The following is a 26069-nucleotide window of genomic DNA, read 5'->3' on the forward strand; positions in this document are numbered from 1 at the left end:
AGAGAAACGCAAGTCAAAACCACCATGAGATATCACACCTACTGGGAGAGTGATGATAATTTAAAAATCTGAAAATAAAACGTGTTGCTGAGGATGCAGAGAAATTGGAACACTTGTCCATTGCTGGTGGAATGTAAAATGGTTACAGACGCTGTGGAAAACATTTTGTCCCTGTGGAAGACAGTTTGATGGTTCCTCAAAAAGCTAAGTATAGAATTACCATATGACTCAGCAGTTCCACCCCTAGGTATATACCCCAAAGAACTGAAAATAGCGACTCAAACAGATACTTGTATGCCAGTGTTCACTGCAGCATGTTTTTTAGCTAAAAGCTGGAAACAACCCAAGTGTCCATCCATCAACAGATGAACAGATAAACAAAATGTGGTGTATGCACACACACTGAAATATTATTCAGCCATAAAAAGGAACAAAGTTCTGATATATGCTACAACATGGATGAACTTTGAAAACATTGTGCTAAATGAAATAAGCTAGACACAGAAGGACAGGTATTGTATTATTCAACTTATTTGAAATATCAAGAATAGGCAAATTCATAGAAACACAATGTAGATTGAAGGTTACCAAGGGCTGGGGGAAGGGGAAATGGGGAGTTATTGCCGAATGGTTACAGAGTGTCTGTTTGGGATGATGAAAAAGTTTTGGAAACGGTGACAGTTGCCGAACATTGTGAATATAATTAATGCCATTGAATTGTACACTTAAAAATGTATATAATTGACAATTTTGTTATGTATAGTTTACCATAATTTTTTAAAAACTCAGTTAATAACATGGAAAAGAAATCACTGAAAACTACTAATCACTGCTAACTTTTATTTTCTATTCAAGGACACATCAACCAGGAGAGGAGGGTTCTTTTGCTCTGTCAAATAAATATATTTAAAAGCTAGCCAACATCAGAGCAGAATTAAGTGCCAAGCGTATAAAAGAGATGGGGAAAATTACTAACAGTTATTGACTGCTATACAAAATTAACAGATCGCAAGGGAAACATAATATAAATATATTCAAAGGCTTCATTTCCAATACTTGACATTTCAAATTTTGAAAACATTAAAATTGTCAAACAAAACTCAGACCACATTAGCAATGGTTTAAAAAAGGGAGCAATTTAATCATTATAATACAGAGTGCTTTAAGAAGTTTTTAAACGTGTAAAAGAAAGAACAGTTTAGTGCATTAAATTGTTAGTCTTTACATTGCTTCGTTTAAAAAATGTTAACAGTAGTATGAAAAAGCCACCCACAAAGCCAGCTGTCGGAGTGAAGAAATCAGCTAAATTGCAGCATTTTGGAATTGCTAATAAAGCTATAGTTAAAAAATAAAAAGCTTATAAAAATGAAAGCAGCATGCATATTCAAGGCTTCTTCATAACATTTTCATTAGCCGACAAACATTTAAGTAAAAACAAGAGCTTAATGTTTACTATTCATTAAATTAGATAGAATAAACTGGCCAAGCCCACTACTTCTGGTCATTCAGAAAAACATTTTAAAATCCAAAGCTAATTAAACTGAACATTTCTTCTATGAAGAAAGCACATATTGAAAAATGGTCCTATAGTCACAAAAGAAAAGGTCCTTCTCAACATGAATGAACAGCACCGGTCTTTACAAAGTTTCTAAGTTAGGATGAGCTTTCGGTCTCCTGATAAGGGCAAGAGTTAACAGTTAACACTCCTGTGATTCAGAAGCAAAAAGCTAACTTTTAACTCATTAGGATCAGTTCAGAATTTTTTCTCTATTCACTGAAAGTGTTACACAAAGTAGAATTTCACCAAAAGATAACTCTTGAAAATTCTGATCTGACACCTGTACAAACATTTCTGATTTCCATATGATTGTAAGAAAACACTAAGTATATATTTACTACATGATTCTTTTTCACATTTTTGGTACAATATTTATTTCAGAGTTTCACCCTATCCAAATTATTATGCCAGTTTCTTTTCCTTCTTCAGTATTGATTTTCTTCAGTTTCATAAAAAGCAAATTCAGCTTCTAATGAAAAAAGTAACAAAATTATTACAAGTGTCATAGTGGTATCCATGAATGTGTTCAGTGAAAGATCCACTCATTAAGGGCTAATAATACCAGAAAACCTTATTGTTCCAACATGTGTCAACAGGCTTTTTTTTCACTTACATTGAAACTGTATAAGCCCATGCACAACTTTCAATCTTAGTGCAGGGCCTGATAAATAAGACATAGAAACAAATCAGGTTTTTCTTTTTCCTGTTTCTAACAATTTTTACTCTGTAAAATGTTTGGTCACTCAAAGCTATAAGCTTAATTACATATCAAAGAATACAGGCAATAAGGCCCATCTTGCTAGATAGACAGTATTAAGCTGGACAAAGTATGAGGACAAGCTCTAGTGGTCATTAAACCCCCTCAGAAAGTCTAAGAATCAGAATGTCTCCATCATAGCAGAATAAAAATGTCCTGTATTAAAATTTGACTTTTTACAAGTTGTTTTTAATTAGTGTTCTATTTACATTGCAGAACTTCCGCCACTGCAGTAGTTAACTTTGGCACAACATTAAGTTCCATTTCTTTTGGGTATTGGATCCTATTTTTTGAGAATGTGTATGCCCCAAAACGTTTTCAGTGTCATCAAAGAATGGGCCCATTCACAGTAAATCAGGCATCTGGAGTTGAAGAATTGATTCTCCTCCAATGTTTTAGGCAGCTATAAAAGAAAAACATAATAAAAAACTAAAATTTTAAAGAAAATCATATTTTAATGTTCACCACCTTTAGAAATGAAAATGATATAAATTAGCCAAGGAAATACATCCTCGGTATTTGCCGATTAACACCAAGATCACTAGCCACATACATCTTACATAATGCACTAGATTTTCTGTGCAACTCCTATGTATCTGTTCTGCATAGACCAGATTTGCTGATAGACGTTTTTGACCTGTATGTAATAATTTATAAAAAAATTATCAGTAGGAAGTATATATTTCATTGTCAGTATTTGTAATAAACAGACTATGAAATCTAAAGACATATTTTTTTCTATTTATATATAAGGCTGGCTTGTGCAAAAGATATATATGATCTCACTTTTTGCAATAACTATTTTGGAAAGGTTTTGGTTACTTTCTTTTTTGTAAATTGACTGGAGAAGTAACTATTAAATGGAGAAGTAACTATTTAGAGGAAATTTATGGTGAATCCTTTTATAACATGAAAAATTATTTTGTGAATCCAATGATAACTTGCTAATTAATGTTTTATAATTTTAGACTTCTGCAAATTTTAAAAGTAAGACATGCCTGTATACATACCACAAAAATGCATGTATAACATATATGATACTGTTTTTTGGTAACTGGCTTTGTGTGAGTTTCTGACCATAGTATCCATCCCAGTATTAATATGTAAGAATTACCCACACAGACTTAAAGTAAGGTCAAACTAAACTGTACAGAAAAGTTCATGTTATTTTAAGAAGACTGTAGTTCCCCACAAAATCTCTGCAGAGGTTACTACAACAACAACAACAATTCATTGCAGCAACAAATTTGTTGATTTAATCTTGGCTGAGTGTGCATTCTTGTGTTTAGCAATAAAAAAAAAATGCCTGTTAAAAATACTGTATGCATCTAGGTCAGAAGAAAGCCTGTCGTGAAGATTTCTGACATTGGGAAATGGAGGCTGCGCTTCAGGCTAAAGCTGTACAACTGTTTAACTTCCTGGGACCTACAATGATACGTTATGCTCTATAACCTGGAGTGAGATTTATTCTAAAATAGGTGCATTTTTCATTTCATCTGTTTTTCAGCCTGAAAAAAAATTGCTGATGAAAAGAAAACCCGGAAAATGATTGCTAAGCAATAAGAATAGTGCCTGGTACATATTAAGCTCTCTATAAATAATTGTTAAAACAAAATAAATAAAACCAGGGAGGAAGACATGGGGGAATTAAGGAAATACTGCACAGAGTAAGACAGCATAAAAGTAGAGGATGGGGTAGAGATGCAAAAAGCTAAGGAAATAAGTGAACATGCTCACATGATAAGGAGGCTCTCTGCCTCCTCTCCTCCCTTACACTTCTCAAACACTAATTTCAAACAGTCATTTGCAGTAACGTCTGAGAACATGATGCTCTTGCGCTACTGGTAGACATACAAACATTTCACGACACAGTTTCATTATTTTCAAAAAAGGAAACTTTTATCCTGGAACACTCCAAAACAGAGGATAAAAAACAATAGAACTATGCTATTGAATTCCAAAAGCCTTAAGAATTGAAGTTCTAACTCCAAATCAGGTATCTGATTTGCAACTACAGTGAAATTTTAATTAATCCAATCTAGAAAAGAAGTGAGATTTAAGGAGCATGCCAAATCTTTCAAATTGAAAGCATATTTACTTGCACTTTTATGATTACAGAGATATATTTTTAACTAAATACAATATTTCTGCTGGTAGCAGGTTTGTTTTATATCAAAGAATGAAAAGACATTTCAGGCAGTTGAGTTAATTTACTATCAAATCTGTTATTTACCTTTTGATCTCTAAGACAGAAATAATTTATATCACAGTTTCCAAAAACAGATGCCACCTACGCAAACATGAATTTATATGTAAGCCTAAAACAGAACTTTGGCTTTTAATAGAAAAAATACTGAATAATTTTAATACATAAAGCATTTTAAACTCCAGTTAAAAATCTAGTAGTTTGGGGGGCAATACAATGAATAAAAAAAGACACCCATTTTCACCTAGTTTCCTAAAACTGAGCAATCCTCACCCCTGTGGTCTTTCCTTCAGTATACTTTTCCCCTTCTTTTTAATTTTCGTTTTTGAATTCTTTCCATAACCAGGCAAAAAATGAAGCTTTAATGAAGAGGGTTTGCAAGAAATACATTTTAGTTATCTTTAGTATTTGGGAAGTCCCCCTACCCACCAATCTCCCTTCTTAGAGAATGGGTAACTTTCCGTTAAAATAAAGTAAAAAACATTTCAAATAAAAAATAATTAAAGCAATATTAAACTCTACATAATAAACATTGTAATCATAATAATCAGACTACACATGATGACCACATATCTCTTGGCTATACTCGTGGCACCTAATCTTGTTATTAGGTAAAAGAAAAACTGTTTTAGAAGAAAACTATCAAAAGATGACAGTTACAGGTGACTGTTACAAATGTATGTGGTTGATGAATACACACTTAGATTAAAAACTTACATTTCAGTCATCTGATTTAGAAAGCTTCCGCTTCACATGTCGTGGGGGTTCCCAAGTGTCACTGTCATCTGTTTCTTCCTCGTCCTCTTCCTGATCATCAATAGCTTCATCTTCCTCCTCATTTTCCTCAAATAATTCTATACCTAACTCTGATCTCCTCTGTCTTTCTGCAAACCACTCTCTGACCTGCTCGTAGCCCATATGTGATCTGTTGACAAGTTCATCAAGGTCTTGTTCATTGAGAAATTTGTGCTTCAGATAATAGTCCTTAAGTATTGCAGTTCCCGTTTTAAACTTGATGAGCGACGGCCCCCTGTCCCAGCTGTTCACTCTCTTGCCTCCTCTGGGCCGGCCTCGGGGTCTTCCTCTTCCCCTCCCTTTGGGCCTCCCTCTCCCCCTTCTCCTAAGGGAAGACAGACCATTCAGACTACTTGAATTGGCACTTTGATAGTAGTAGTACCATTTTAAGTTTCCATTCTTCCAAGCATAACGGGTGTCCCCAAACCAACTAACTATGTCTGTTCTAGCCAGCCCGCTTTCTTCGGCCAACTTGTCATACTCTTCTGGTGACGGCCACTGTGTTCGGACAAATGCGCTTTTAAGCATGTGCAACTGCTCTGGCGTTTTTTTACATATCTTGCCTGTACTCCCTGACTTCGGTGCACCAGATTCATCTCCGGGAGAAGTTTCTCCAGCTTCTTCTTTGGAACTACCTGCATTACTTTCATCTATTTCCATTTTCTCTTCCTTTAAAGCTTTTGATTTCTTCTTCTCTGTAAACCAAGCATCAATTTCCCTTCTGGTAAGTTTGGTTTGCGCTCTTAATCTATTTAATTCTTCGTCTGTAAGTACGGAGCTGTTAAGAAAACTTGCCTGAAGGGCACGAAGTTGCTCTGCAGTCTTCTCTTTAAACTTTTGGGGAGTAAAGTCGGGAAAAGGATTCCAGGATTGTTTATGCTGTGAAGTAACAACAGTCGGGGATTCTGTGGTTTCATCACTGGAGTCTATAATAATAGTGGCAGAGGAATCATTGTTGAGATGTAAGCACTGATTACTCTTTGAATTTCTCTGGTTGTACCTTGTGTCACTGAACCATTTTTTAATCTCTCCTTTAGTCAGCCCTGTGATTTTCATAAGTCTGATAATTTCTGAATCGTGGGGAAACTGATTTTTAAGGTAGCTCACTTTTAGTTCTGCCAGTTGCTCTTTAGTCTTTTTTGCCCGAATGCCAAATGAATCAGGGTTTGCCAGTGTGGTTTCATGCTTGACAAGCTGGGAGGCTGGAACTGCTGCTGTTGCTGGCTTTGTCTCTGCAACAGGCTGAGCAGCAGGTACCTGACTTTTCTGTACATTCGTTTGATTTGGAACTCCTGCCACTGTCAAGGCTATCGGTGCTGTTACCGGCAAGGTGTTTGCTCCAGCTACTTGGGTAAGGACCAGACCTGGCTGACCAACTATTTGGCATGTCTGTAAAATGGATGGTAGACCATTACTCCCTGTGGAAATGTGTGTAGGAATAACAGTTATGGTCTGAGGTACAGTGTGTACTGTTCCATTGAATTGTTTTCTTCTTGCCTCCTCTACTTCCTCGGGAGTCCAGCTAACACCATGCTTTAAACGTTGGGCTGAAAACCATATTTTGATCTGTTCCTCTGTATATTTTGCTTGAGCAGAAAGAACTGTAATTTCTGACATTGTTGGATAAGGGAATTTGTTGTAGGTGTTAAGCAAAAGGGGGTTGTTATCCAATGCAGCATTGTAGGTAGGAATGCTATTAACAGGGATTAAGACTTTGGGGATCAAATTGGAATTTTGCTGAGCTGATACGGCGGTTATCACCTGTGCTAATCCAGGCAGAACTGCTGCTGGGGTCACGACTGTGCTGGCAGTATTTGGGTGTATTCTGTTTACAACGGAAGTACTTGTAGTAGATTCAGAAGCTGAAGAACTTGGATTTTCCACAGTTTCTTCACAGTCTGGTTTGATTTCATTCTCCTTCTCTTCAGGGACATCCTCAACTGAGTTATGATGAACTGTAATCCGTTTGTTCTCCACTTTATTTTTCATCATTTTCATGATAGGAGTTTTACTGATAGATATTCCTGAAGAAGAAACTTCTGTAGATTCTCCTTGCTCTGAATTCTCCTCTTTAACAAAACTACCATCAAAAGTCAGATCATTTATTGTTTGTTCAAAGATTGTCTGGTTATTTCGTTTCACCATAGTCAACTTAAAATTCTCTTCTCCTGGGTGGTATTTCAGATTATGCTCAGAAAGTGCATCATACCTTTTGGTAAGAAAATTGCATTCAACACAAACATAGGATGAATTTAGCACAACATTGGGATGTTCTGAATCCACATGAAAAGTAAACATATTTAGATCTGGAGTCTGAAAAGTACAATATTTACATTCATAGCCACCTTCAACTTTTTTATTTTGCTGATTGTCAGAATCCACAGATTCATGAACTTCTTCGTCACTTGAGATACTCTCTGCTCTGGTATTTTCTACAGGTGTAAGTACAGGAGGACCTTCATCCAAATCTGACACCAACTCGAGGTCTGGATCTTGTTCACTGGCAAGGACCATGCAGGGTGTTGTTGATTTTCGCCTGCTTGCCATTCTGATGTTATGGGGAAAATCTCAGTGGTGATTATTAAAAAACATTGAAGCTTAAAACTGTTCAGTATTCTTCATTTGAAAACAATGGCTTTTGGTTCTTCAAGTCCATTTTTGTGCTCAACAAGTCTCATTAGCAGCTTTTTCATGGTGCAATCAAGTAAAGAGCTTGTTGTTGGCAGATAAAATACTGCTGAACTGCTGAAATATTTGAAGTATAACGCCAATCACCTACATTAAAATAAATATAAAATGTTTTTAAATGAGTGATCTTTTACACTTTTTGAAAAGTGTAATCTTTAAACAAATTACAGTTATATTTCACTTATATGAAGTTGTTGGATATCTCAGTTATAAAGATCTAGAATAAGACAAGAACCAGGAAACAAGTCCTCTAAGGATCAAAATAGATGTCTCCAAGCCAGTTCACTAAAGGGCATGTCCTGTCCTCATGGGTCAGCCCCTAGACTTGTTTATTTGGATTTCCAGGCAGCTATATATTGGAAGGGAAGTGGGGGAAAGAGACTGCTTTGGCAGGCACGCTATTATCAATGTGAAATGATAATCTGTTAAAAAGGGAGGAACTTTAAAACTCTAAAAAGCAGTCACATATACTCAGTCATATGGCTGTTAAGTGTATAAGAAATTCAGTCCCATCAGTTACGCCCTCTTCTTCCTACTGGTCTGCCTCATCATCCCAAAAGCATGCCCAAGTATGGCAAAAGCAGCAAAGGTGGGATACGAATGATCGAAGTTTCAGAAACATTATTCTTAATCATTCTCTACAATGCTACCAGAATTTATAAAATATATCTACTCATATCAGTCTCCTGACTTAAAGTTTATGATGGGTCCCCAAGGCTGAAAGAATACTCCAAACTCCTTAAGGCTATGTAGTTCCCTTCACACGCTGACCCTGACCTCACTTTCTTCCTGCCATCTCTCTCCTGAGTCCTATTTCCTTAGGCTTCAGCATCAGTAGAAACTTTGCTGTTCTAGGCACACTCAATGCAGGCCGTCCCTTATGCCGGGACACTGGTTTGTGCACTGGGTGTGATGATCTTTCTGTCTGTCCTATAGATCACTTTCTCCATTTAACTTGGCCTAACCTCTTCCCCAGTTTATTTTCCAGCCCAGCACTTCCATATATTGTGGCAGAGCAATGTGAGATTTCTGAATTGCAACCTATCCACACTCCTGGTCTCCTTATTACAAGTGTGTGCCTCATTCTTTTTCTTCTCTCTCTCTCTGTTTTTTTTTAATCATTCTACCTGTTTATTAATAAGATTGGTGAATACATAGGAAAATATTTGTATATTTAATTATAACTGGAAATTCACAGAATAAACTGTAAAATAAAAAATATGTTAAATAAGACTTCATATTGATGGTAATCTTTTTTTTTTTAAGTAATAGCTTTATTGAGATATAACAAAGCTCCTGAAACTGGATTGAACGAAGAATCTTTATTTCTTCAATCTAACACTCTTCCAGCTGAGCTATTTAGGCTGACTTCTCATTCATTTCTGTATCTGCTTTGCATACAAGAAGCCTAGAAGTAGGGACTCACTACATGTTTATTAACTTAAACTAGAATGAAGAGAAAAGCAGTTTTACAAAACTCAGCCTGCCCTGAGGGAATCACCATAGAGAACATTAGCTGAAATTTACAAGAATGACCTTAAATCATCAAGAAAAAGTGAATTATGTTTATACAAATATATTTTAATAATGTTGTACCCCAAATATTTAAAATAAAATGTTGATGTGAAAGCAGTTAAAGTTGGTGTGCTTCTGAAGTCTAAATGAAATGAAAATGAATAAAATAAGTGGTCTCACTTATTCTCTACCACAAATTATTATTTACCAGCATAATCCTTCTCCTAGCTGAACTGAAGAGGAAAAGTTTGCTTCAAAGATTATAAAGCAAAACTAGGTCTCTGTGAGGAGACGCATTGACTCAGTAAAGGGAGAAACATTCTTAGGAAACAGCTGTCCAAAGAGAGAATGCCCTACCTTCGAAGGGGTAAGATCCCCTCCCCAGGATTATTCAAATACATACTACATATCCATTTGATGGATCCAAGCAACAGATGGAAAGTTGGACTGAATGTCCCTTGTTCCCTGATTTCCCATAGTATAAAATAAAGAGCATCGGCTTACTAATAATAGTAGAATCAACAGACCAAATCCCAACTGTCAAAGGTGTCATTCTTTCTTTCTATAAAATTCCTTTGATTTCTAAGGGACTATAAGGAAATCACTGAAATTTAAAACCATTTCTTAACTAAATCATATAAGCTAAGGTAAGGCAATCTCTCCTATTCAATTCAATAGGGGATGCCACTGTTTTATTCAAGAGTCAGCATAGCTGTTTGATCATTTTTTGTCATTAGAAACAGGGAATTCCTCAAACAGCTTTAAGTAAGTGGCAGAGTAGCAAATGAGGAGCACCCACATTTTTGAAAGTGAAGGAGAACTGTTGAAAGGCCAGGGAGTAAACAATTTTGTGACTGTTATTCTCCTAGAATCTCAAAGAGATTATATTTAATTGGTGTATACTAATAACCAAAGGTCAAAGATAGGGGGGTTTTACCTTTCCTTGAAGTGGTAGTTTTACCTTTCCTTGAAGTGGTGGTTTCAAACTTTTTGCTGTAAGCAGGGGAGCCCTTTCTTCAAACAAAATTCTATGAGAGGCCCCAGTGCTAAACAGATAAAAGAGTAGCTGTCTGGCTAGAGAAGTAGAGAGGCTAAACTACTTCGTGACCCCATCCTATGGATCCCACAATCCCTACTTCCACCTCTGATGGGTTCCGAGATGTGTTTGAAAGCCTTTGCCTTAAAAACATTAAACACTTTCAAGACAATATATCAGTTCTATCAGAAATCCTTCCCAGCTTCCCACCGCCAAGCCATGAAATTTGAAAACAAATCTAAAGAGAATTTAATGTGTCCTTTCAGGTTATTTCAGTGTATTAGGCAGGACTGGGGCACGCAGGGGTAGAACAGAGTAGCCAGTACCAATAAGAGATACAGAAGAGACACTTGAGGAGCTAAGCTCCCTTTATTATTCTAGCTCTTGGCTTAAACTTCTTATTTTTTATCTTATCTAGCATAAAAATAGGAATGTGCTACCAAATTATTACTTTTATTTCTCTTCCATATAGTTCACTAGCTCAGAATGGTCAGTTCGTAAGCATTTAAGCAGATATAAACAAATTTGAAAAACAAATTTTTTTGCTAAAGTCATAAAAATTACAAAATACTCATATGCTGTATTACAATCTAATGATGTATATGCACAATTGTGCTTTTTCCTTTGAAAGCATTGGTCTTGGCAATATATATATAAGCTACTTAAAAGAGATACTTCAAAAAAAAGTCTTCAGTAATGCAAAAGACCAAAAATCTGATTACCTTGGGTATTACAGATCACCTCAACCTCAGGTTACTTCTATACCCAACTACACAGGTTGGAGAAATACTCTTTCCTCTTTACTCCTCAAACTGCTCACATTTAGCTAACAAAACCAGAGTGAGTATATTATTTAACATATTTCTAAAGGGAGACTGAGAATTACCAAAAAAGCCTCAAGATTTGGTCCAATGGCTCAATTTTATAATGTATATAGCCTAAAAATAGACCGAAGCACAAACAAAGGCATCCGCAGGGTACTTATTATAAAGTCCTAATTTGGGGGAAGCAAAGACCTCAGTACAATTGTCCCATTTTTATGAAGGAAGAAATCCAAGCCCAAAGGAATAAATTCACAGAGGCGTTGTGGTTTAGGGTAAAACCATAGGTTTTTGGAGTCTCTTCTGTCACTTAGTAGTTAGGTGACTGGAAAAGTTACTCAATATCAACTTCAGTTTTCTCACCTATAAAACCAAGATTCTTCAATTCAACAAATTCACTCACTAACTGTTTGCTGAATGTCAACCATGTGCCAGGCACTGTGTTAGGCACTAGAGATACAGCAGTGACCAAGACAGATTGTCTCTGGTCTGCCAGATACTAGCAGTCGACCAAGGAAAACAGGCAGTAAGCAATTACTTAGAATAACTATGATCAACACAATGAGAGAGGAAGTATCAGGAACACTATCAGCACATTGCAGGAGGCTTCGAGAAAAGAAGCAGAGAAGGCTGCCCTGGAGAAAATAAGAATAGTGGTATCTACCTCAGAAGCTGATCAAATAAAAATGCTTCACACACTCTGATAAACAGTAGGTGCCTAATTAATGCTATTTTCCATTAAAAATGCTACTTTCCCTGAAAAATTCTTTTGAGGGATGAAGAAATACCATTTATTTAGTAGTATTCTTTTTCTCTTTCCCTTTCTTTCTCTCAAGCAATTTAATCAGCTGACAAGGCACACAAATTGAATGAAAAAGCAGAAGGGATAAAAATAGAGAATAAGAATTTCTATGGTATGGTTCCAATTCATCTCCTTTTGTCATTAAAGTGCAATGGGGCTGGGACAGGAAAATTGCCATAGAGAAATCACTATTAGCTGACAGGCATCTCATCCTCTTTTTGAAGGTCAACTAAAAACAGGGCTCAAAATCAATTTGGGGAATCTTGTACTATTTACCTGTAAAAGAGGTTAGAGTTCAGTTGCACAACTGAGTAGCCAGGTGCTCTGCAATTAAAACACAATTAAAGTGAAGTCTGCCAAATAAAAGAAAAAATTATGCTCTAAATGCAGCCAGCATGGTAAATATAATTACTTTTGAAAACTATTTTCAGTTAACTTTTCAGTAAAGAAATATTTTTTTAAAAAATTGATCAAATCAGTTAATTGTTATACTGCCATTAAAAATGATAATCAAAAGAGTAATTAAGGAATATGGAAAATATCCATTTACTGTTAAATTTTTATTTAACTTTTAAATCAGAGCAAAATTTGCATATTAATTATAAAATAACCATGGGAAAATATGTATGCATGTGGACAAAGACTACATGAGAATATAAAAAAGTGAAATTTTCACATGACATTATGGGGGTGGTATTTAAAAGTTTTCTTTAGTATTATTGTAACATTGCTTTATTTTAAAATATAACAAACATGGGCCAGCCCTGGTGGCCTAGTGGTTAAGTTCAGTACACTCAGTTTGGTTCCCGGGCAAAGACCTACACCACTTGTCTGTCAGTGACCATGCTGTGGTGGTGGCTCACATACAAAAAGAGGAAGATTGGCAGTGGATGTTGGCTCGGGGTGAATCTTCCTCAGCAAAAAATAAAAATTAAAAAAAAATACAACAAACAATAGTTTCAAGACCTTAAAATTGCAAATAGACAAATATTTCTATGGTCATTTGTCTCAAGCTGGAAACAAAGTTTACTGTCTATTTTTAAGGCAAAAACATGTGCTACATAAAGGTTTTCTCAGGGGGAGCAGGAATCCCTGAGTGTGTATAGCATTCAGGTGTTTTCCAGACAGTTTTTGGAGCTGCTGCCCCGCGGTCTGAGAAGTCAGACTGGTCCTAACAGCCCTCAAGAGCACAATCTCCAGGGAGCAGATCTGGGCCAACCCACTTTCCATAGTTCTATCTGCATCCTGGTTTTTCTCCTGAGGGTGGGATGTTCCTTAATCAATTCATGATTCTTAACTCATCAAAATAATTACAACAAAATTTCTATACAGAAAAGTATTTAATGAAAGTAAAATTTATCTTAACACAGTATAAAAATTTGGAGCAGTTTTACATGGTCAGAAAGAATGTCTGTTTAGCTATCCACTATATTCCCAGGGCCCCAAACAGTGCCTATCAAGGTCCCAATGATATTTGCTGAAAAACAAATCTTTAAAATATATCTGTATTGTGTATTATAACATACATTTCACTCATTAAACATTCATTTATAGTGGTGCTACAAAGGGCAACTGTGCTTGCTTTACAGGAGACTACTTTCAATGGTCAAATCCTTACCAATAAAATTACCTTAGTCATTAGAATATTAAAAATCCTCAAATATATAACATTCTGTTTATTAAAATATAGCATGAATGTTCAACAAATATTTACCAACATCTATAATTCTGTTGTACCAAACCAGTCTCATGTATGAATAGTGTATATCTAAATTTGTGGACTACATAAAAATGAAACAAAGGAGATACATTCATTCAAAGAATTAGTCCTGCAGTGAAATTAAAAGAAAAGGGCATAGTTCTTGTAAAAACAGCAAATGCAAATTTGAACCTAGAATCCTTATTTCTCTGTTCCATGAGAAAACTATACTTTAATGGTGTCGAGATTTTTAAAGAGATTAAAAAATAAGCTCTCAAGGTAATATACTATAAAAAGTTAGCGAATTGTTTCAAATTCTATGCTTAGTACTTTAAAAAAGTCTAAAAAACTTTATAGTTAAGCAGAACCATAATTACACTGAATTTCCAAGCTTCTATTTTTTTCACTGTCTTGTACTTCAAATTAAATAATTAACAGATAAGTTTATTGGCCTAGTTAGCCACAAAAGCATGTTATTTTGGAAGATTTTATGTGCATAAAAACAAGCTTTGTTTTTTATACCAATTCTGGGTCAAATAAGAACACTTAGAAGATAACTATAATTTAATTTTAATTTAGGGTAGCTAAAACATACAAACTAAGAATTCTTTGGAATATGTATTCATACCTATACTGAGAAGTTTTAGGACTGTATTCTATTTAGTTTCACTTCTCTCTGAGTCAGAGTTCTGTTTAGCCAGCTGAAAATACTTATTTTTACATGTTTGTATTCAAACTAAGAGCTACAAATCCACCAAAATCACAGAATGGCTGAAATAACAGTAGGAACAAAGAATAATGGAGTCAAAGGAAAACAAAGACTACCATGCTAAAAAAAAGAAAAGTGTCCAAGAGGATACTTTTTTTAATTAAAAAAAAACACAAAACATTTTGGCCTTTACATACTTGAGGCATTTTCAAAGCTAAAATGTAAAAATATTTAGAAATATCCAATAGTCAAGTTCTTAAAAAAAAAAAATTAAATGAGAAACTGACAACCCAAATTTGTACCCACAACAAATGTTTCTAAAAATGACAGTAACCTAGAATTACTGCCTAAGAGATAAATCTCAAGAAGATTGCCAAGATGGTCTCAAAACAATCAAAATTCAAGGATTAAGGTGAATATAGACAGGAGTGAATGTGATCAAAATGAAAGCATCTAAGAAAGTGTGGCCAAAGATAATCTAATTTCAGAAGATCCCTTTGCTGATGCTAATTAAGGCTTAAAGGTTTAGAAACTCTGTCCCCTCTACCTGTTTTTTTCCACCTGAGAGAGCCATTCTTAATGCCGCTATAGATTAAAAGGAGAATCCAAGCTGGACAGATTTCTCCTGGAAAGCTCTGACCCCAGATTTGAGGAGTAAAGTGTCTTTTTGAAAGGTCTCTAAGACACTAACATCCTGGTTTTCTATCTTCTGCTGGCACGGATGTAACATATTGAGATGACATATAAACTAGCACTATAATGAAATCTTTGTTACTAAAGTTTGTGAGTATGATCCAAAGTAATTTTATACCAAAAATAGTTTTCCCTTACTCTTCTCAAGGAGGTGTGTTAAGTCTTTCACAGACAGTCTAACATGAGAATGCTATTCGGATTCCAAGTGAGATTATCACTGAGAGGCTGAAAACCCATTCATCTGTCCCTTATCTTCCCCATTTATAAAATAAAGTAACTGTTACCTATTTCACTCAGGATATAATCATTCAATTTTTAAAAACACCTTGAAAGATAACAGTAATTAGTATTGGTAATGTCAACTTGTAAGGACTTTATGAATTTTTTAAAAATGAAAGTGAACTACCACATTAATGGTTATGGAATCTTTCCTAGTGCTTTCTGGAATCATCTAAAATAACTATTGGACTAAAGTATAAATATTTCAAACAGTATAGTATGTTATCTAATGCTTCTTATAAAAGCCAATTTATATCAGGTAAATAAAATATAAAAGTAATAATGTACAAATACATTCAAATACTTATTGATATGCTTAATCTAAATCAAAGTATTTAATTATTAATATCCTAATTTTTATAATTATAATTAATGATCATTAGTAGGCTACATATTGAAAATATATTTTCAGGAATTGTTCTTAGAGGTCTTTTGAAAAATTATTTTATTGGGGTCATTTTGGCTTACAACATTGTGTAAATTTCCGGTGTACATCACTATATTTGAGTTTCTGTATTGACTGCATCATGTTCACCACTAACAGCCCAGTTTTTATCTATCACCATACATATGTGCCCCTTTGCCCTCATCCTCCTCCTACCCACTTCTCCTCTGTAACCACTAATCTGTTCTCCTTATCTATGTGTGTGTCTTCCACATATGAGTAAAATCATATATTTTTGCCTTTCTCTGACTTATTGTTCTTGTAAGTCCTGAAGCATTTTTCTGGATATAGGCAAAAAACCAATAAAATTTCTAGGTCAATTTCCCCACACTAAAGTTCTCTGCCCTTGCGACCTTCATTTGTCTTGTTTACAAGTTACCACAGCACCTGGTACAGTGCCTGACACACAGCGTATTTCAGCAAATATTAATTGAAAAATCAATTATAAATATACCACATAGATTTATTATGAAGTATGATGCTGTTTCCTTTAAAATTAAAGCAGCCAATACTCCTATATTTTTAAAGTTTGAAAGTACATTTCTTTAAAAAGTGTTAAGAATATATTTGCTGCTTTTTTAAGAAAAGCTTTTAAAACTTTAGCCAAATATAGTATCATGGCATCTAAATGGGCACATTCAGTTATCTGAGTTTTACCACAACAAAACAACAAAACACATACTTGCCACAGCTTCCTCAGCATTTTCTTTGACATGGAAGGGTGTCCCTTCAAATTAGGAGGTGTTTAGCTCAGGCCATCATTACCAACAGGTCCAAAGTATCTATCTGCCATCTCCTACAAAAAAAGTAATATCACTTTATTATTCTAGATATGATTCAGTCTTAGGAAAGTTTAAAGTTTATGTCTTGGCTTTTAAAAATAAATGTAATTTTAAATTTCCTCACAGAAATTTTAAAAGAATCTCTAAATGACGAATTCAATGTTAGTAAGAAACACAAAATTGAAAACTACACTCTAAAAAGTTCTATTTATATTATATCAAACAGCCAAGTCACTATTATACTATTTTCAATAAAAATTTTCCAAAGGTAAATATATACAGGCTGTAATATGACAGCTGAGATGAAGAAATTGGGAGTTGTTAAAAAATTAGCACACAAAAGTTTTGAAAGACAACTTAGATAAATGAAGAGCTAGGAGGAGGTATGTGTTTATACATAAACCTACTGATATTTGTATCCTAATTCACTTTGTATTAATTGGAATGGAGCAGATTATTAAGGCTGGCCACAAGCCACTACTACTCAAATAAACTAGCGATCCTCTGCCCCAAACATGCAGGATCCAACAGAACGACTGGTGTTTAACTGGTTTGTTTTTGCAAGAAAGCTACTACCAATGGCTCTCAGTCAGTGCCTCGTGAAGCATTCAACTGTACAATCAGACTGAAAAGCATTCTCTGAAAACTCAGATGTGTGTCCAAAAATATGGTATATTACTTAGAGTAGTTAAACCAATCAGGAAAATTTAATAAAAACTATAACTGCTTCTCTTACTAAATAACAGTAAATAATGCTTTTGAAGGGTTGAAACGTTTTTGTCGTTATTCTTTAAGTGCTGAAACTCTGTAAACCACAGTGAATGAATATTAAGGAAAATGATTTCCTTCCAATACTTTATCCTTTGATTCCTGCTACTATTACATACAAGTTTATGAAGATCCCTTTTAAGTCAAGAAATAATGCAAATACACCAGTTCTTTAGTAAAATACTTCTAGGTTACGTTAAAGCTTAGGCTGAACAGTTACACTATTTTCATGAAAAGCAAAAGAGCATTTTCCTGGTAGGCCCAGCGCGCAGCCTGTGATCTCTGCAGCCTGGGGTTCTACAATTTCATTTCCTGGTATCTCCTTGTTCAGCCACTCCTTAGTCATCCATCTACAGGATGCAGACTAGAAGAGAAGCTAGGAAACAGCTGCCAAAGAGGGGCGGTTATTTTCCAAAATGAATTATTAATATTGTAGGAAATTGGTAACCTATTTGAATCCATTCTTAAATCACACAGCAATTGCAAGATGTTTTACCGAAAGGGAGTCTCTAGAGGAGAACTGCCGAGACATGCAAAGGCACGAGGCAGCGAGAGGAGCGATGAAGAGCTCCTCAGTACTTCTGGACGACAAGCATGGTTGCCCGGCGGTTTGTCAGGTCCTGATACTGGGATTACATTAGAACGCTTCTCTCTAATTCCAAGTATCTTTCTAACATTTAGGATGAGAGTGAACTTCAAAAGTTAAAGGAGACACCTCAACCATATACATCATATAATAAAACAGATGAGTCCAAAATCTGACAACTACATATTTACTTTAAAAATTGACTCTAAAATACAGATCTCCAAAATGTAAAACTCAAAAGTATATCCACATTAGTAATCTAAATCAGCAGCTTCAGGCATGTAAATCTGGTTGCTGGCGACTACAAACATATCAGAACAACAAGGACACAATAAAATATTTCAGTAATATTATGGCAACACTGGCTATTATTCAGTGGCTAGTATCATAGTTTTTTCCCTTCAAAGAAGTGTAATTTAACTTACTTTTGAAATTACATCGAATGATTTAAAATGATTTTAAGTTAGAAAAAAATGAGATGTAAAAGTGAATGTGCTATACTGGCTATTCCCATAAACAGTGAAACAGATGTTCCCAAACGCCTCCCTGAATTTATTGACTATGATATTAGATTAAAAACTAGCTCAGGCAATGAACTTTCAACACTGTTAATATTCAAATAAATAGTCTTTTGAGCCCAAATCCACAATGCTGCAATGTACATAAAAAGGCTATTTCTTCAGCTACATTTGTAATCATTTTAGTAATCTTACGAGTACTTCCATTTAAGTATAAAGGCATAATTTAAAGCAAACTAAGTCCCAAAGATCACATTTTTGTGCCCAATGAACATTACAAGAAAGAAAATTTATAATACATCATAACATCACCTTTCAGTTTTAATGTGAAATATAATACAAAAGAGAGAGATTCTCCAAAATGAACTGCCGTCTATGCTATTAAGTTCATTAATAAAATAATTGTCAAATTTCATTCACATTTATTGAAAAAAAAACTTATAAAACAAGTGTCACTAAAGGTCAAATAGTTGCTACATCATTCATAAACTGTCCTCCGAATCCAGTAAAATAATAAGCTGGCTATAAGGGAAGGACATCTATCCACTAATGAGTGCTCACCAGCACACGCACAGTCAGGTTTTCAGCCTTAGCATATTTTCAAACCATCTGGCGTCAACGCCACTCCAGTTCACGCAGCCTAATCTGTTCAGAACTGAATATAAAACCAGAGCTACGCACACTTTACAGAAACCAAAGAACAGCACACATGTATAATAATGTTCCAAATGCGCAGCTCTAAACTAGTTTATACTTAAAATGTGTTTTTCCAAACATTTCCATCGAAGACGTTAAAGTTCTCTTTGAAAAAACTAGAATGGTTCAAGAAATCTGTATGAATCATAGCTGTCATCAGTTACCCAAGTCTTACTTTAATTCTTTTTTTCTCATTTTAATCATGGTCACCAAATAAAGCATTTGAAAAGGTTCTCCTATGAAAAGATTCATTGGTAAATGAAATGCTATCACTTATATATTGAAAGGACCCAAGATTTTACATTTTATTTTGCATAAAATTAGTCTGCTTAGCCCTGAAATGCTTAGAGAGCAAGGAGAGAAAAACTAAGGGGAAAAAATATTCACAAAAGCCTTTTTTTCTTTAACATCCTGTTAGCGCATTATTGTCTTTGGCAGCACTCACATTTCTTTTGCTTAAAATCAAGAGTCAGAATTGCTACTTAAGAAATAAAAAACTCTATGCCCAGACAGGGCCAATATCCCTGTTAGAATTAATTCCTGTTCATCCTCACTGTTGGCATAAAAACAAACGACTTTTTCAGGGTAATTTTTCAGAAGCAAGAATAATTCACGTAGCTCCATATAACACCAGTTGAAGCTTTCAGACAAAGACTGAGAAATAATGACCAATACCAAAAAATCTAAAGGTGCACTTCTGTAGGTACAGACACACATACACGCCAACCCAACAAACAGTCACTATTCCTGGGGGAAAGCAGCTTCTTCCTCCCTAACTGTAAACCACTCTCTTTCCCAATCCTGTGATTTTCCCTTTTCTGCTATCCTCTTAACCTCCAAGAGAACTGCTGCTTCTTTTAAGTTACATGGAACCCCAACCTAATCACATTACAAATCCTCTATCAATTAGCCTACCCTTACACATGCCCCGACCCCCACCCCGTGCAAAGATTAGCCTCTCCTCCCGTGTTTCTTTAGAGCTGGAGTGAAATGACAGAAAAGCGCTGTGGAATTCCCGCCCTGCCCAACCTCTTTCCTATATTCCTCCTCTATCCATCTCCTTTCCCGCTTCCTAATTCTCCCACCCAGAGTCTCCCACTGAAGCCTTGCCATAGCTTGATCCTTCTCTAACCCAACCTAAGGATATCAAATGGAAGCTTTTCCTGCTCCGGGGTTTTGCCCTTTCCTTACTGTTCCCCACAGAGGAGAGACGTGTTGAAACAAAGAATTTCAAGTCCCTTTACCTAGAACTTCGGTGTAAATACACAGGCAAAGGGTATCCGCCAGGGTTCTTCTTTCCTGCCCTTAGAGCCCCGTCCTCTCACATCTCCTTCCCAGCCCTCCATTCCCCGCAAGCATGAGGAGACTGCTCCCTTTAGGCCCTAAGGTTTGGAGGAGTCCCTGGTCAGCCTCCCTGTCTCCCTCCTGGAAGGGCTGGAGAACATTTCCATTCTCTTTAATTAACTTCTCCCGAAGTCCCAGGGCTTCCCTAAAACGTAACAGAATTCTTAAGGACTCAACTCTGAGTCTTGCCCCAAAGTCGGGGTACGTCCTGGTCCCGAAGTGGGTGCCCAGGCTTCCCTGAAGTGGGGTACGGCCTCCCCCCCACCCAGGGTTTCCCGGGGCTTCGAGCCCAATGCCAGGGTGCCCAGCTCCAGCAAGAGAATCTCTCCTGACTCTCAGGGAGACAGTCCCGAAGCGGCCACACGCCCCGCAGGGCAGAGCTCGCGGGGGTCCTCCCCTAGGACCCTCAACCCTGCGGGGGTCCTCCATCCCTAAGGCGTCCGCCCCCAGGGAGAGCAGTCTGCGCTCCCCCAACAATCCCAAGTTGCTCAGTTTCAGCAGGCGGGCTGAAATTTCCCTTACAGAGCCCACCCCCAGCTCCTTCCACGGCCGCAGAGACCCCGGGAGCGCGAAGGCGGCGCAGGGTCAGTCCCCCGGCGGCGGCTCCCGGCCCAGGCAGGCCCGGTCCCTCCCCCTCGGACGCCCCGCGCCGGTCCGCCCCGCCACCCGCCGCGGCGAGCGCCCAGCCCCCGAGTCTCTGCCCCGGGGCTGCCCTCCTCCGTCCGGCCCGCCGCGCCCGCCGCGGGCTCCGCGCCGCCGGATCCCACCCGCAGTCCCGGGGTGCCCCGGCCCGCTTGTCGCGGAGCCGGCTCGCGCCGCTACCTGCAGGGGCCGCCGCGCCTCTCAGCGCCCCGCCGCCGCCATCTTGCATTTCAAACCGGCTGCACTTTTCAGGGAGTCAACTCTGACCTGTGAACCCTACCCCCGGAACCGCTCAGCGGGCCGGCACACGGCCTCTGCGGCTCGGCGGGCCCCGCGGAGCTTGGAGGGTCGGGGTGGGGGTGCGAGGCGAGGCGCGCGCCCCAGCGGCCGACCGGGGGCGGGGAGGGGGAGGGAAGAGCCGGCCGAGGCGGGGCCCTCCGCGCGCGCGCCCTCCGCGCGCCCCCACCCCTCTCCGCGCCTGGCTCCGCGATCCGGGCCCCCGCTGCTCAGCTAGGGTTCGACCCGGGCCTCTACCCGCCTGAGTGGCGCACGGCGGGAGGTAGGGAGCCGCCCCGCCCCTCTGTCAACAGAAGCCCCGCCCCAGTCTGCCTAAGCCCCGCCCTCTGTCAACAGAAGCCCCGCCTTCTCCAGGTTCGAGGCGGCCCCGCCCCTTGCCGGGGATAGCTCCGCCCTCTATCGATTGAAGTCTGGTCTTCACTCAGGTCCATCCAGAAGGCAGCCCCGCCTGCTGTCAGCTGTGGCCCCGCCCTCTGGGCTCTCCGTCTGCCTCGTGTTGCTGCCGGATCGCTAGAAACCCCCCTCGTTATCGTCAGCCCCATCTCCCCGCGGCGGTACTATCCAAGCCCCGCCTCCTCTCCGCGGAGCCCCCGCCCACTGTCAATAGAAGCCCCGCCTCCCCGAGGCCCGTCTCGATTCTAGCCCGAAGCCCCACCTCCTGTCAACCGCCGCCCCGCCTCTTCTTGCCTCCGGTCCCGATTCCAGCACAAGCCGCAGCTCCACCCGCTGACACTAAAAGTTCAACCTCGCTTGGAACCACCGTGCTAGACGGAGCCACCCTCGGGTCCCTCTGCTCTCTGAAAATCCTCCTTTCCCCCCTCACGACTCGCTTTTCTGGAGGGCTTTCTTTTCAAGCCGTGGTCCCTAAATCCAGACAGCTTCAGTGTGAACCCAGCCCCGCAGAGGGGGCCAGCTGCGGACCCGGGCTTCGGGGACGGCGTCACTGCCCCTCCCACCTCCCCTTCCCTCCACCACCCACGTCATTTTTTGGATGAAGAAAAGTGCAAACCAAAGCCAAGAGAAACCACGCACCATCCAAGCTACTCAGCACAGTAGAGTAGTAGAGTCACGGGCCTGGACGTGTGAGAGCGTGGTGCCTTGATGTTCAGTCCCCACCGCAGTCACGGACCCGCTGTGCTTCGACTCAGCGCTCCACTGAGCCACGTTAATCCTAAAATATGCAGTTGCTTACAGAGAAAGCCTGATCGTTGAAATCAACGTACACCAGCTTGTTTTTATTTGTATGTTTCGTCTTAGAATCCCAGAACTTGTGGAAGCAGAATCGAGCAAAGCTTAATGATCTTATAAGCAGAGGTGTTCGCTCCTGCCATACTCAACACTCTGTATTTACAACAAAAATTGAATACCACTTTACACTCCCGGAATTAAATTCATAGATAATGTAAACTACACAAATAATTTCAAGAAACCAATGTAATGTTCTATTAATACAAAGGCAAAAAAGAGGAAAGTAGTTTATTCTAAAATACAATACTAACATCAATAAAAGATAATACGTTTTTCACTATACAAATACACTGGCACCAATATGAGAACAATACCCAACAAAAACTGCCCCCACAAAATTTCAATATGCCCCCCAGGGGGCAGTACTGTGCCCACCGAGAACCTCTGCTTTAGGACTTGAAGAAAGGAAACGCTTCAGATACAGAAATTCATTCTTCCGTTCATGCATTTAACAATCAGGTTTTTGAGCACCAGCGTATTATATCAGGCACTGTGGGAGCTGCCAGGCTGAGTCAGGCGATATTTCTGTCTTCAAGGAGATTACAGTCTAGAAACCAAGCAAAAAACATGAGCATAAAAACATCAAGCAAGAGGAGAGGTGAGAAGAGATCAAGGAGAGAGACATAAAGAGACCCCTTTAAAGGTACGGATTGACGAATATAAATGTCACCTTCCCTTCTCTCTCCTTCCCTCCGTCTCTCTTCCTCTCCCTTCTTCCCTCCCTCCCTCTCTTCCTTTTTTCCTTCCTTCCTCTTCTCCCACCCATCCTCCTCCTCCTCTTCTGTAGTACCAGTTTATAGAGTCACCTCCTTCTCTCTATAAGCTGTCTGCCTGGTTCACTGCCCAATGCCAGTAGCCCAGAGTCCTTCCAATTTAGGGCCATGCCCACAGGGCAATTCTGTCCAGGAAAAGAATTTCAATAGCACAGTGCTGAGAACAGTGTCCTTAGCTGAATTGCTGCCAATTATTTGGTATCCTTTTACAAAGCAAGACTGTTATCACACTCAAAAAAATTGGTTGCAGACCTAAGCATTATGAATATATGTTTAGCATAGCAGATTGTGCCAGCCCACATAAATCTGTTTAGAGATCATGCTCAGAGTAACTTGTTTTTATTAAAATAAACTCATTTGTAAAAATTGTAAATATGACTGATTTCAACAGCTGTGGGACTCCAGAAGTAAGATTTTACCCAAGGATTGGCTCAATTAGAAGAGTCTAGATTTTTTTATGCATATGTTTTGCGGTTTGTCATACACAGTCTGGTGTGGCAAAACTTCAGTAGTGTTAGAGATGAGAAGTTGTCCAGCAGGCTTTAAAAAGCACAGCACTCTTGCTATTTAGAGCCTCGTCCACCTTTGCAACAGTGAAAAAAAATATTTGTAGGGAATTCAAGAGCTTTGAATCAAAAGTTCGAAGCACTGGTGTCAGCTTAAGAGGAACAGGCTTCCAACAGCACTTTTTGGGGTAGTTTCCTTCTGTTTTTATTTTTCCTTTTTCTACTTTTGGTGACAAAGTCTCCTAAAAAACTTGATATCATGAAACAGATCAGCCAAAAAGACATCAAGCTAACATACTTTAAACTCTTAGCTATAGTTAGGTGAATTTGAGAATTTTGCCCTAGTGAAACACTCCCACAATTCCCTCTAACGGCTGCTTCAGAAGGTGGACAGAACATTCCTGCTAAAGCTAGTTCAGGCTGAACAAACTTTCAAAGTCAGTTCAGGGTCAGGTCATTCCCTCTTCCTTTGAATGCTTGCTTTGTGAAAATAATAGTGTTATTGATAATAACAACAATAAGGACGAGTTAATATTCTTGGTAAATGTCCTCCCACTCCACTCTTCCCATACTTCAGTATCCAGTATGAGACCATATATTTCTATATAGGACTATAGACTCAAAAGAGGAAAAATAGGAAAAACTGATTTCCCAGTGTTTGTTCAAGGAGTAACATGTTGATACACCTCTTTTGAAAACAATCATGGTGTCGTCTGGGTTGGTTCATTCATCGGTGTGCACTCTATTTCCACCAACAAGTTAGTGTCTATGTCAACACTCTCTGAAAAAAAGATGCCAGTGTATCTTTTTTGACTTAAAATCTTAGGACGCAAATAACTTTAGGAGAACATCCAACCAGAAGGCAATGCTAGAGTAAGAAAATGCTAGTTTTCGCTGTGTTTTAAAGTCTTAGCAGAGGAGTCTAGAGCAGCAGGTCTTAAACTTTAATGTGCATGAAAATTATCAGGGAACTTTGTTTAAAATGTAGCGTCCCCCAGGAGAGTCTAATTCCGTAGGTCTGGATGAGGCTGTGAATCTACATTTGACAGGCAGCTGATGACCCTTCACTTTGAGAAATAGTGATCTAGAAAAGTGGTTATAATTGGGGGAAAACTTATTGCAGCCTTGTAGAACCAAGAATTACAAGCTATAAAAAGTCACTATCTCTAAGAAGAGGTATCCATTCCTAGAACTGTGAGTTGGTTGGACATCAACACTGAAGGGGAATTCTACTTCAGTCATCAAGAACTTTTGGACCCATTGCAGATTTCCATCTTCCGGGAAACCTCATGGCTCACTAAACTCTGGACACTTTAGATATACTATCTCATTTTACCCTTCTGGTGTCTCTGGGAGGTAGTTGGTATTGTTTGCAGTTAACATGAGGAAGCCAAGGTTTAGAGAGGGTAACCTGCCTAGTCAGTTGCCCAGTAATCTGCAAGGAAAGGTGGGTTTTGAACCCACGCTGACTGATCCTAAAATCTAATGACGATGCTACATATGCTGCTTCCCAGAAGGAAGGCATTGGATTCGCCAGGTGACAGTGTGCAGAAGATTTGAGAGCATTCACTGGTGTTGAAGTCAGATGGTCCTCTGTTCAAGTCCCAGATTCTCTACAATAGCAGTTGTTGCTGCGTAACAAATCCACCAAAGTTAGTGGCTTAAAAGCCTCAGCAATCATTTAGCTCATAAGTCTGTGTGTTGGCCGGGTGGTTCTGATGATCTGGGCAGGGTTTGGCTGATCTTGGCTGGACTCACTGATGCATCTGTGGTTAGCAGGTGGGTTGTCTAGGGGCTGCCTAGTCCAGGATGAAATCATTCTTACTTCAGTGGATCATCCAGGCGCTGGCTCATCTAGGACAGCCTCAGTCACACCTCCAGTGGTTGGCTGGCTATTGGTCACAGG

At 38.6% G+C, this 26069-nt stretch overlaps 1 protein-coding gene and 1 long non-coding RNA gene across 7 annotated transcripts in view; one reads left to right on the forward strand and one right to left on the reverse strand.

The window, feature by feature from the left end:
• Positions 1–820: 820 nt before the first annotated feature.
• Positions 821–21918, reverse strand: ZHX1 (zinc fingers and homeoboxes 1). Of its 6 annotated transcripts, none has more exons than XM_023648917.2 (5): positions 21520–21917; positions 16686–16799; positions 12455–12502; positions 5239–8091; positions 821–2718 (listed from the first exon to the last, which is right to left on the reverse strand). In XM_023648917.2, the coding sequence occupies exon 4, from the start codon at positions 7861–7863 to the stop codon at positions 5242–5244; it is 2622 nt and encodes an 873-aa protein (XP_023504685.1). In that variant the 5' UTR covers positions 7864–8091; positions 12455–12502; positions 16686–16799; positions 21520–21917; the 3' UTR covers positions 821–2718; positions 5239–5241. The 6 variants fall into 6 exon arrangements, with proteins under 6 accessions (XP_023504685.1, XP_070077893.1, XP_070077894.1 ...); XM_070221792.1 differs by lacking the exons at positions 12455–12502; positions 21520–21917 and adding exons at positions 20598–20842; positions 21220–21320; XM_070221793.1 differs by lacking the exon at positions 21520–21917 and adding an exon at positions 20598–20842.
• Positions 21919–23314: 1396 nt separating this feature from the next.
• Positions 23315–26069, forward strand: part of LOC138915445 (uncharacterized) — a 50895-nt gene continuing 48140 nt past the window's right edge. The window contains exon 1 of the long non-coding RNA XR_011421389.1: positions 23315–23527. This is a non-coding gene — a long non-coding RNA (uncharacterized lncRNA). The remainder of the gene's footprint in view (positions 23528–26069) is intronic.

Source organism: Equus caballus, chromosome 9 (assembly GCF_041296265.1).
Source record: "Equus caballus isolate H_3958 breed thoroughbred chromosome 9, TB-T2T, whole genome shotgun sequence".
Classification (NCBI taxonomy): Eukaryota; Metazoa; Chordata; class Mammalia; order Perissodactyla; family Equidae; genus Equus; species Equus caballus.

Bases quoted from the DNA above. Each gene is read 5' to 3' on its own strand.
- ZHX1 (XM_023648915.2), bottom strand. From the start codon at position 7,863: ATGGCAAGCAGGCGAAAATCAACAACACCCTGCATGGTCCTTGCCAGT.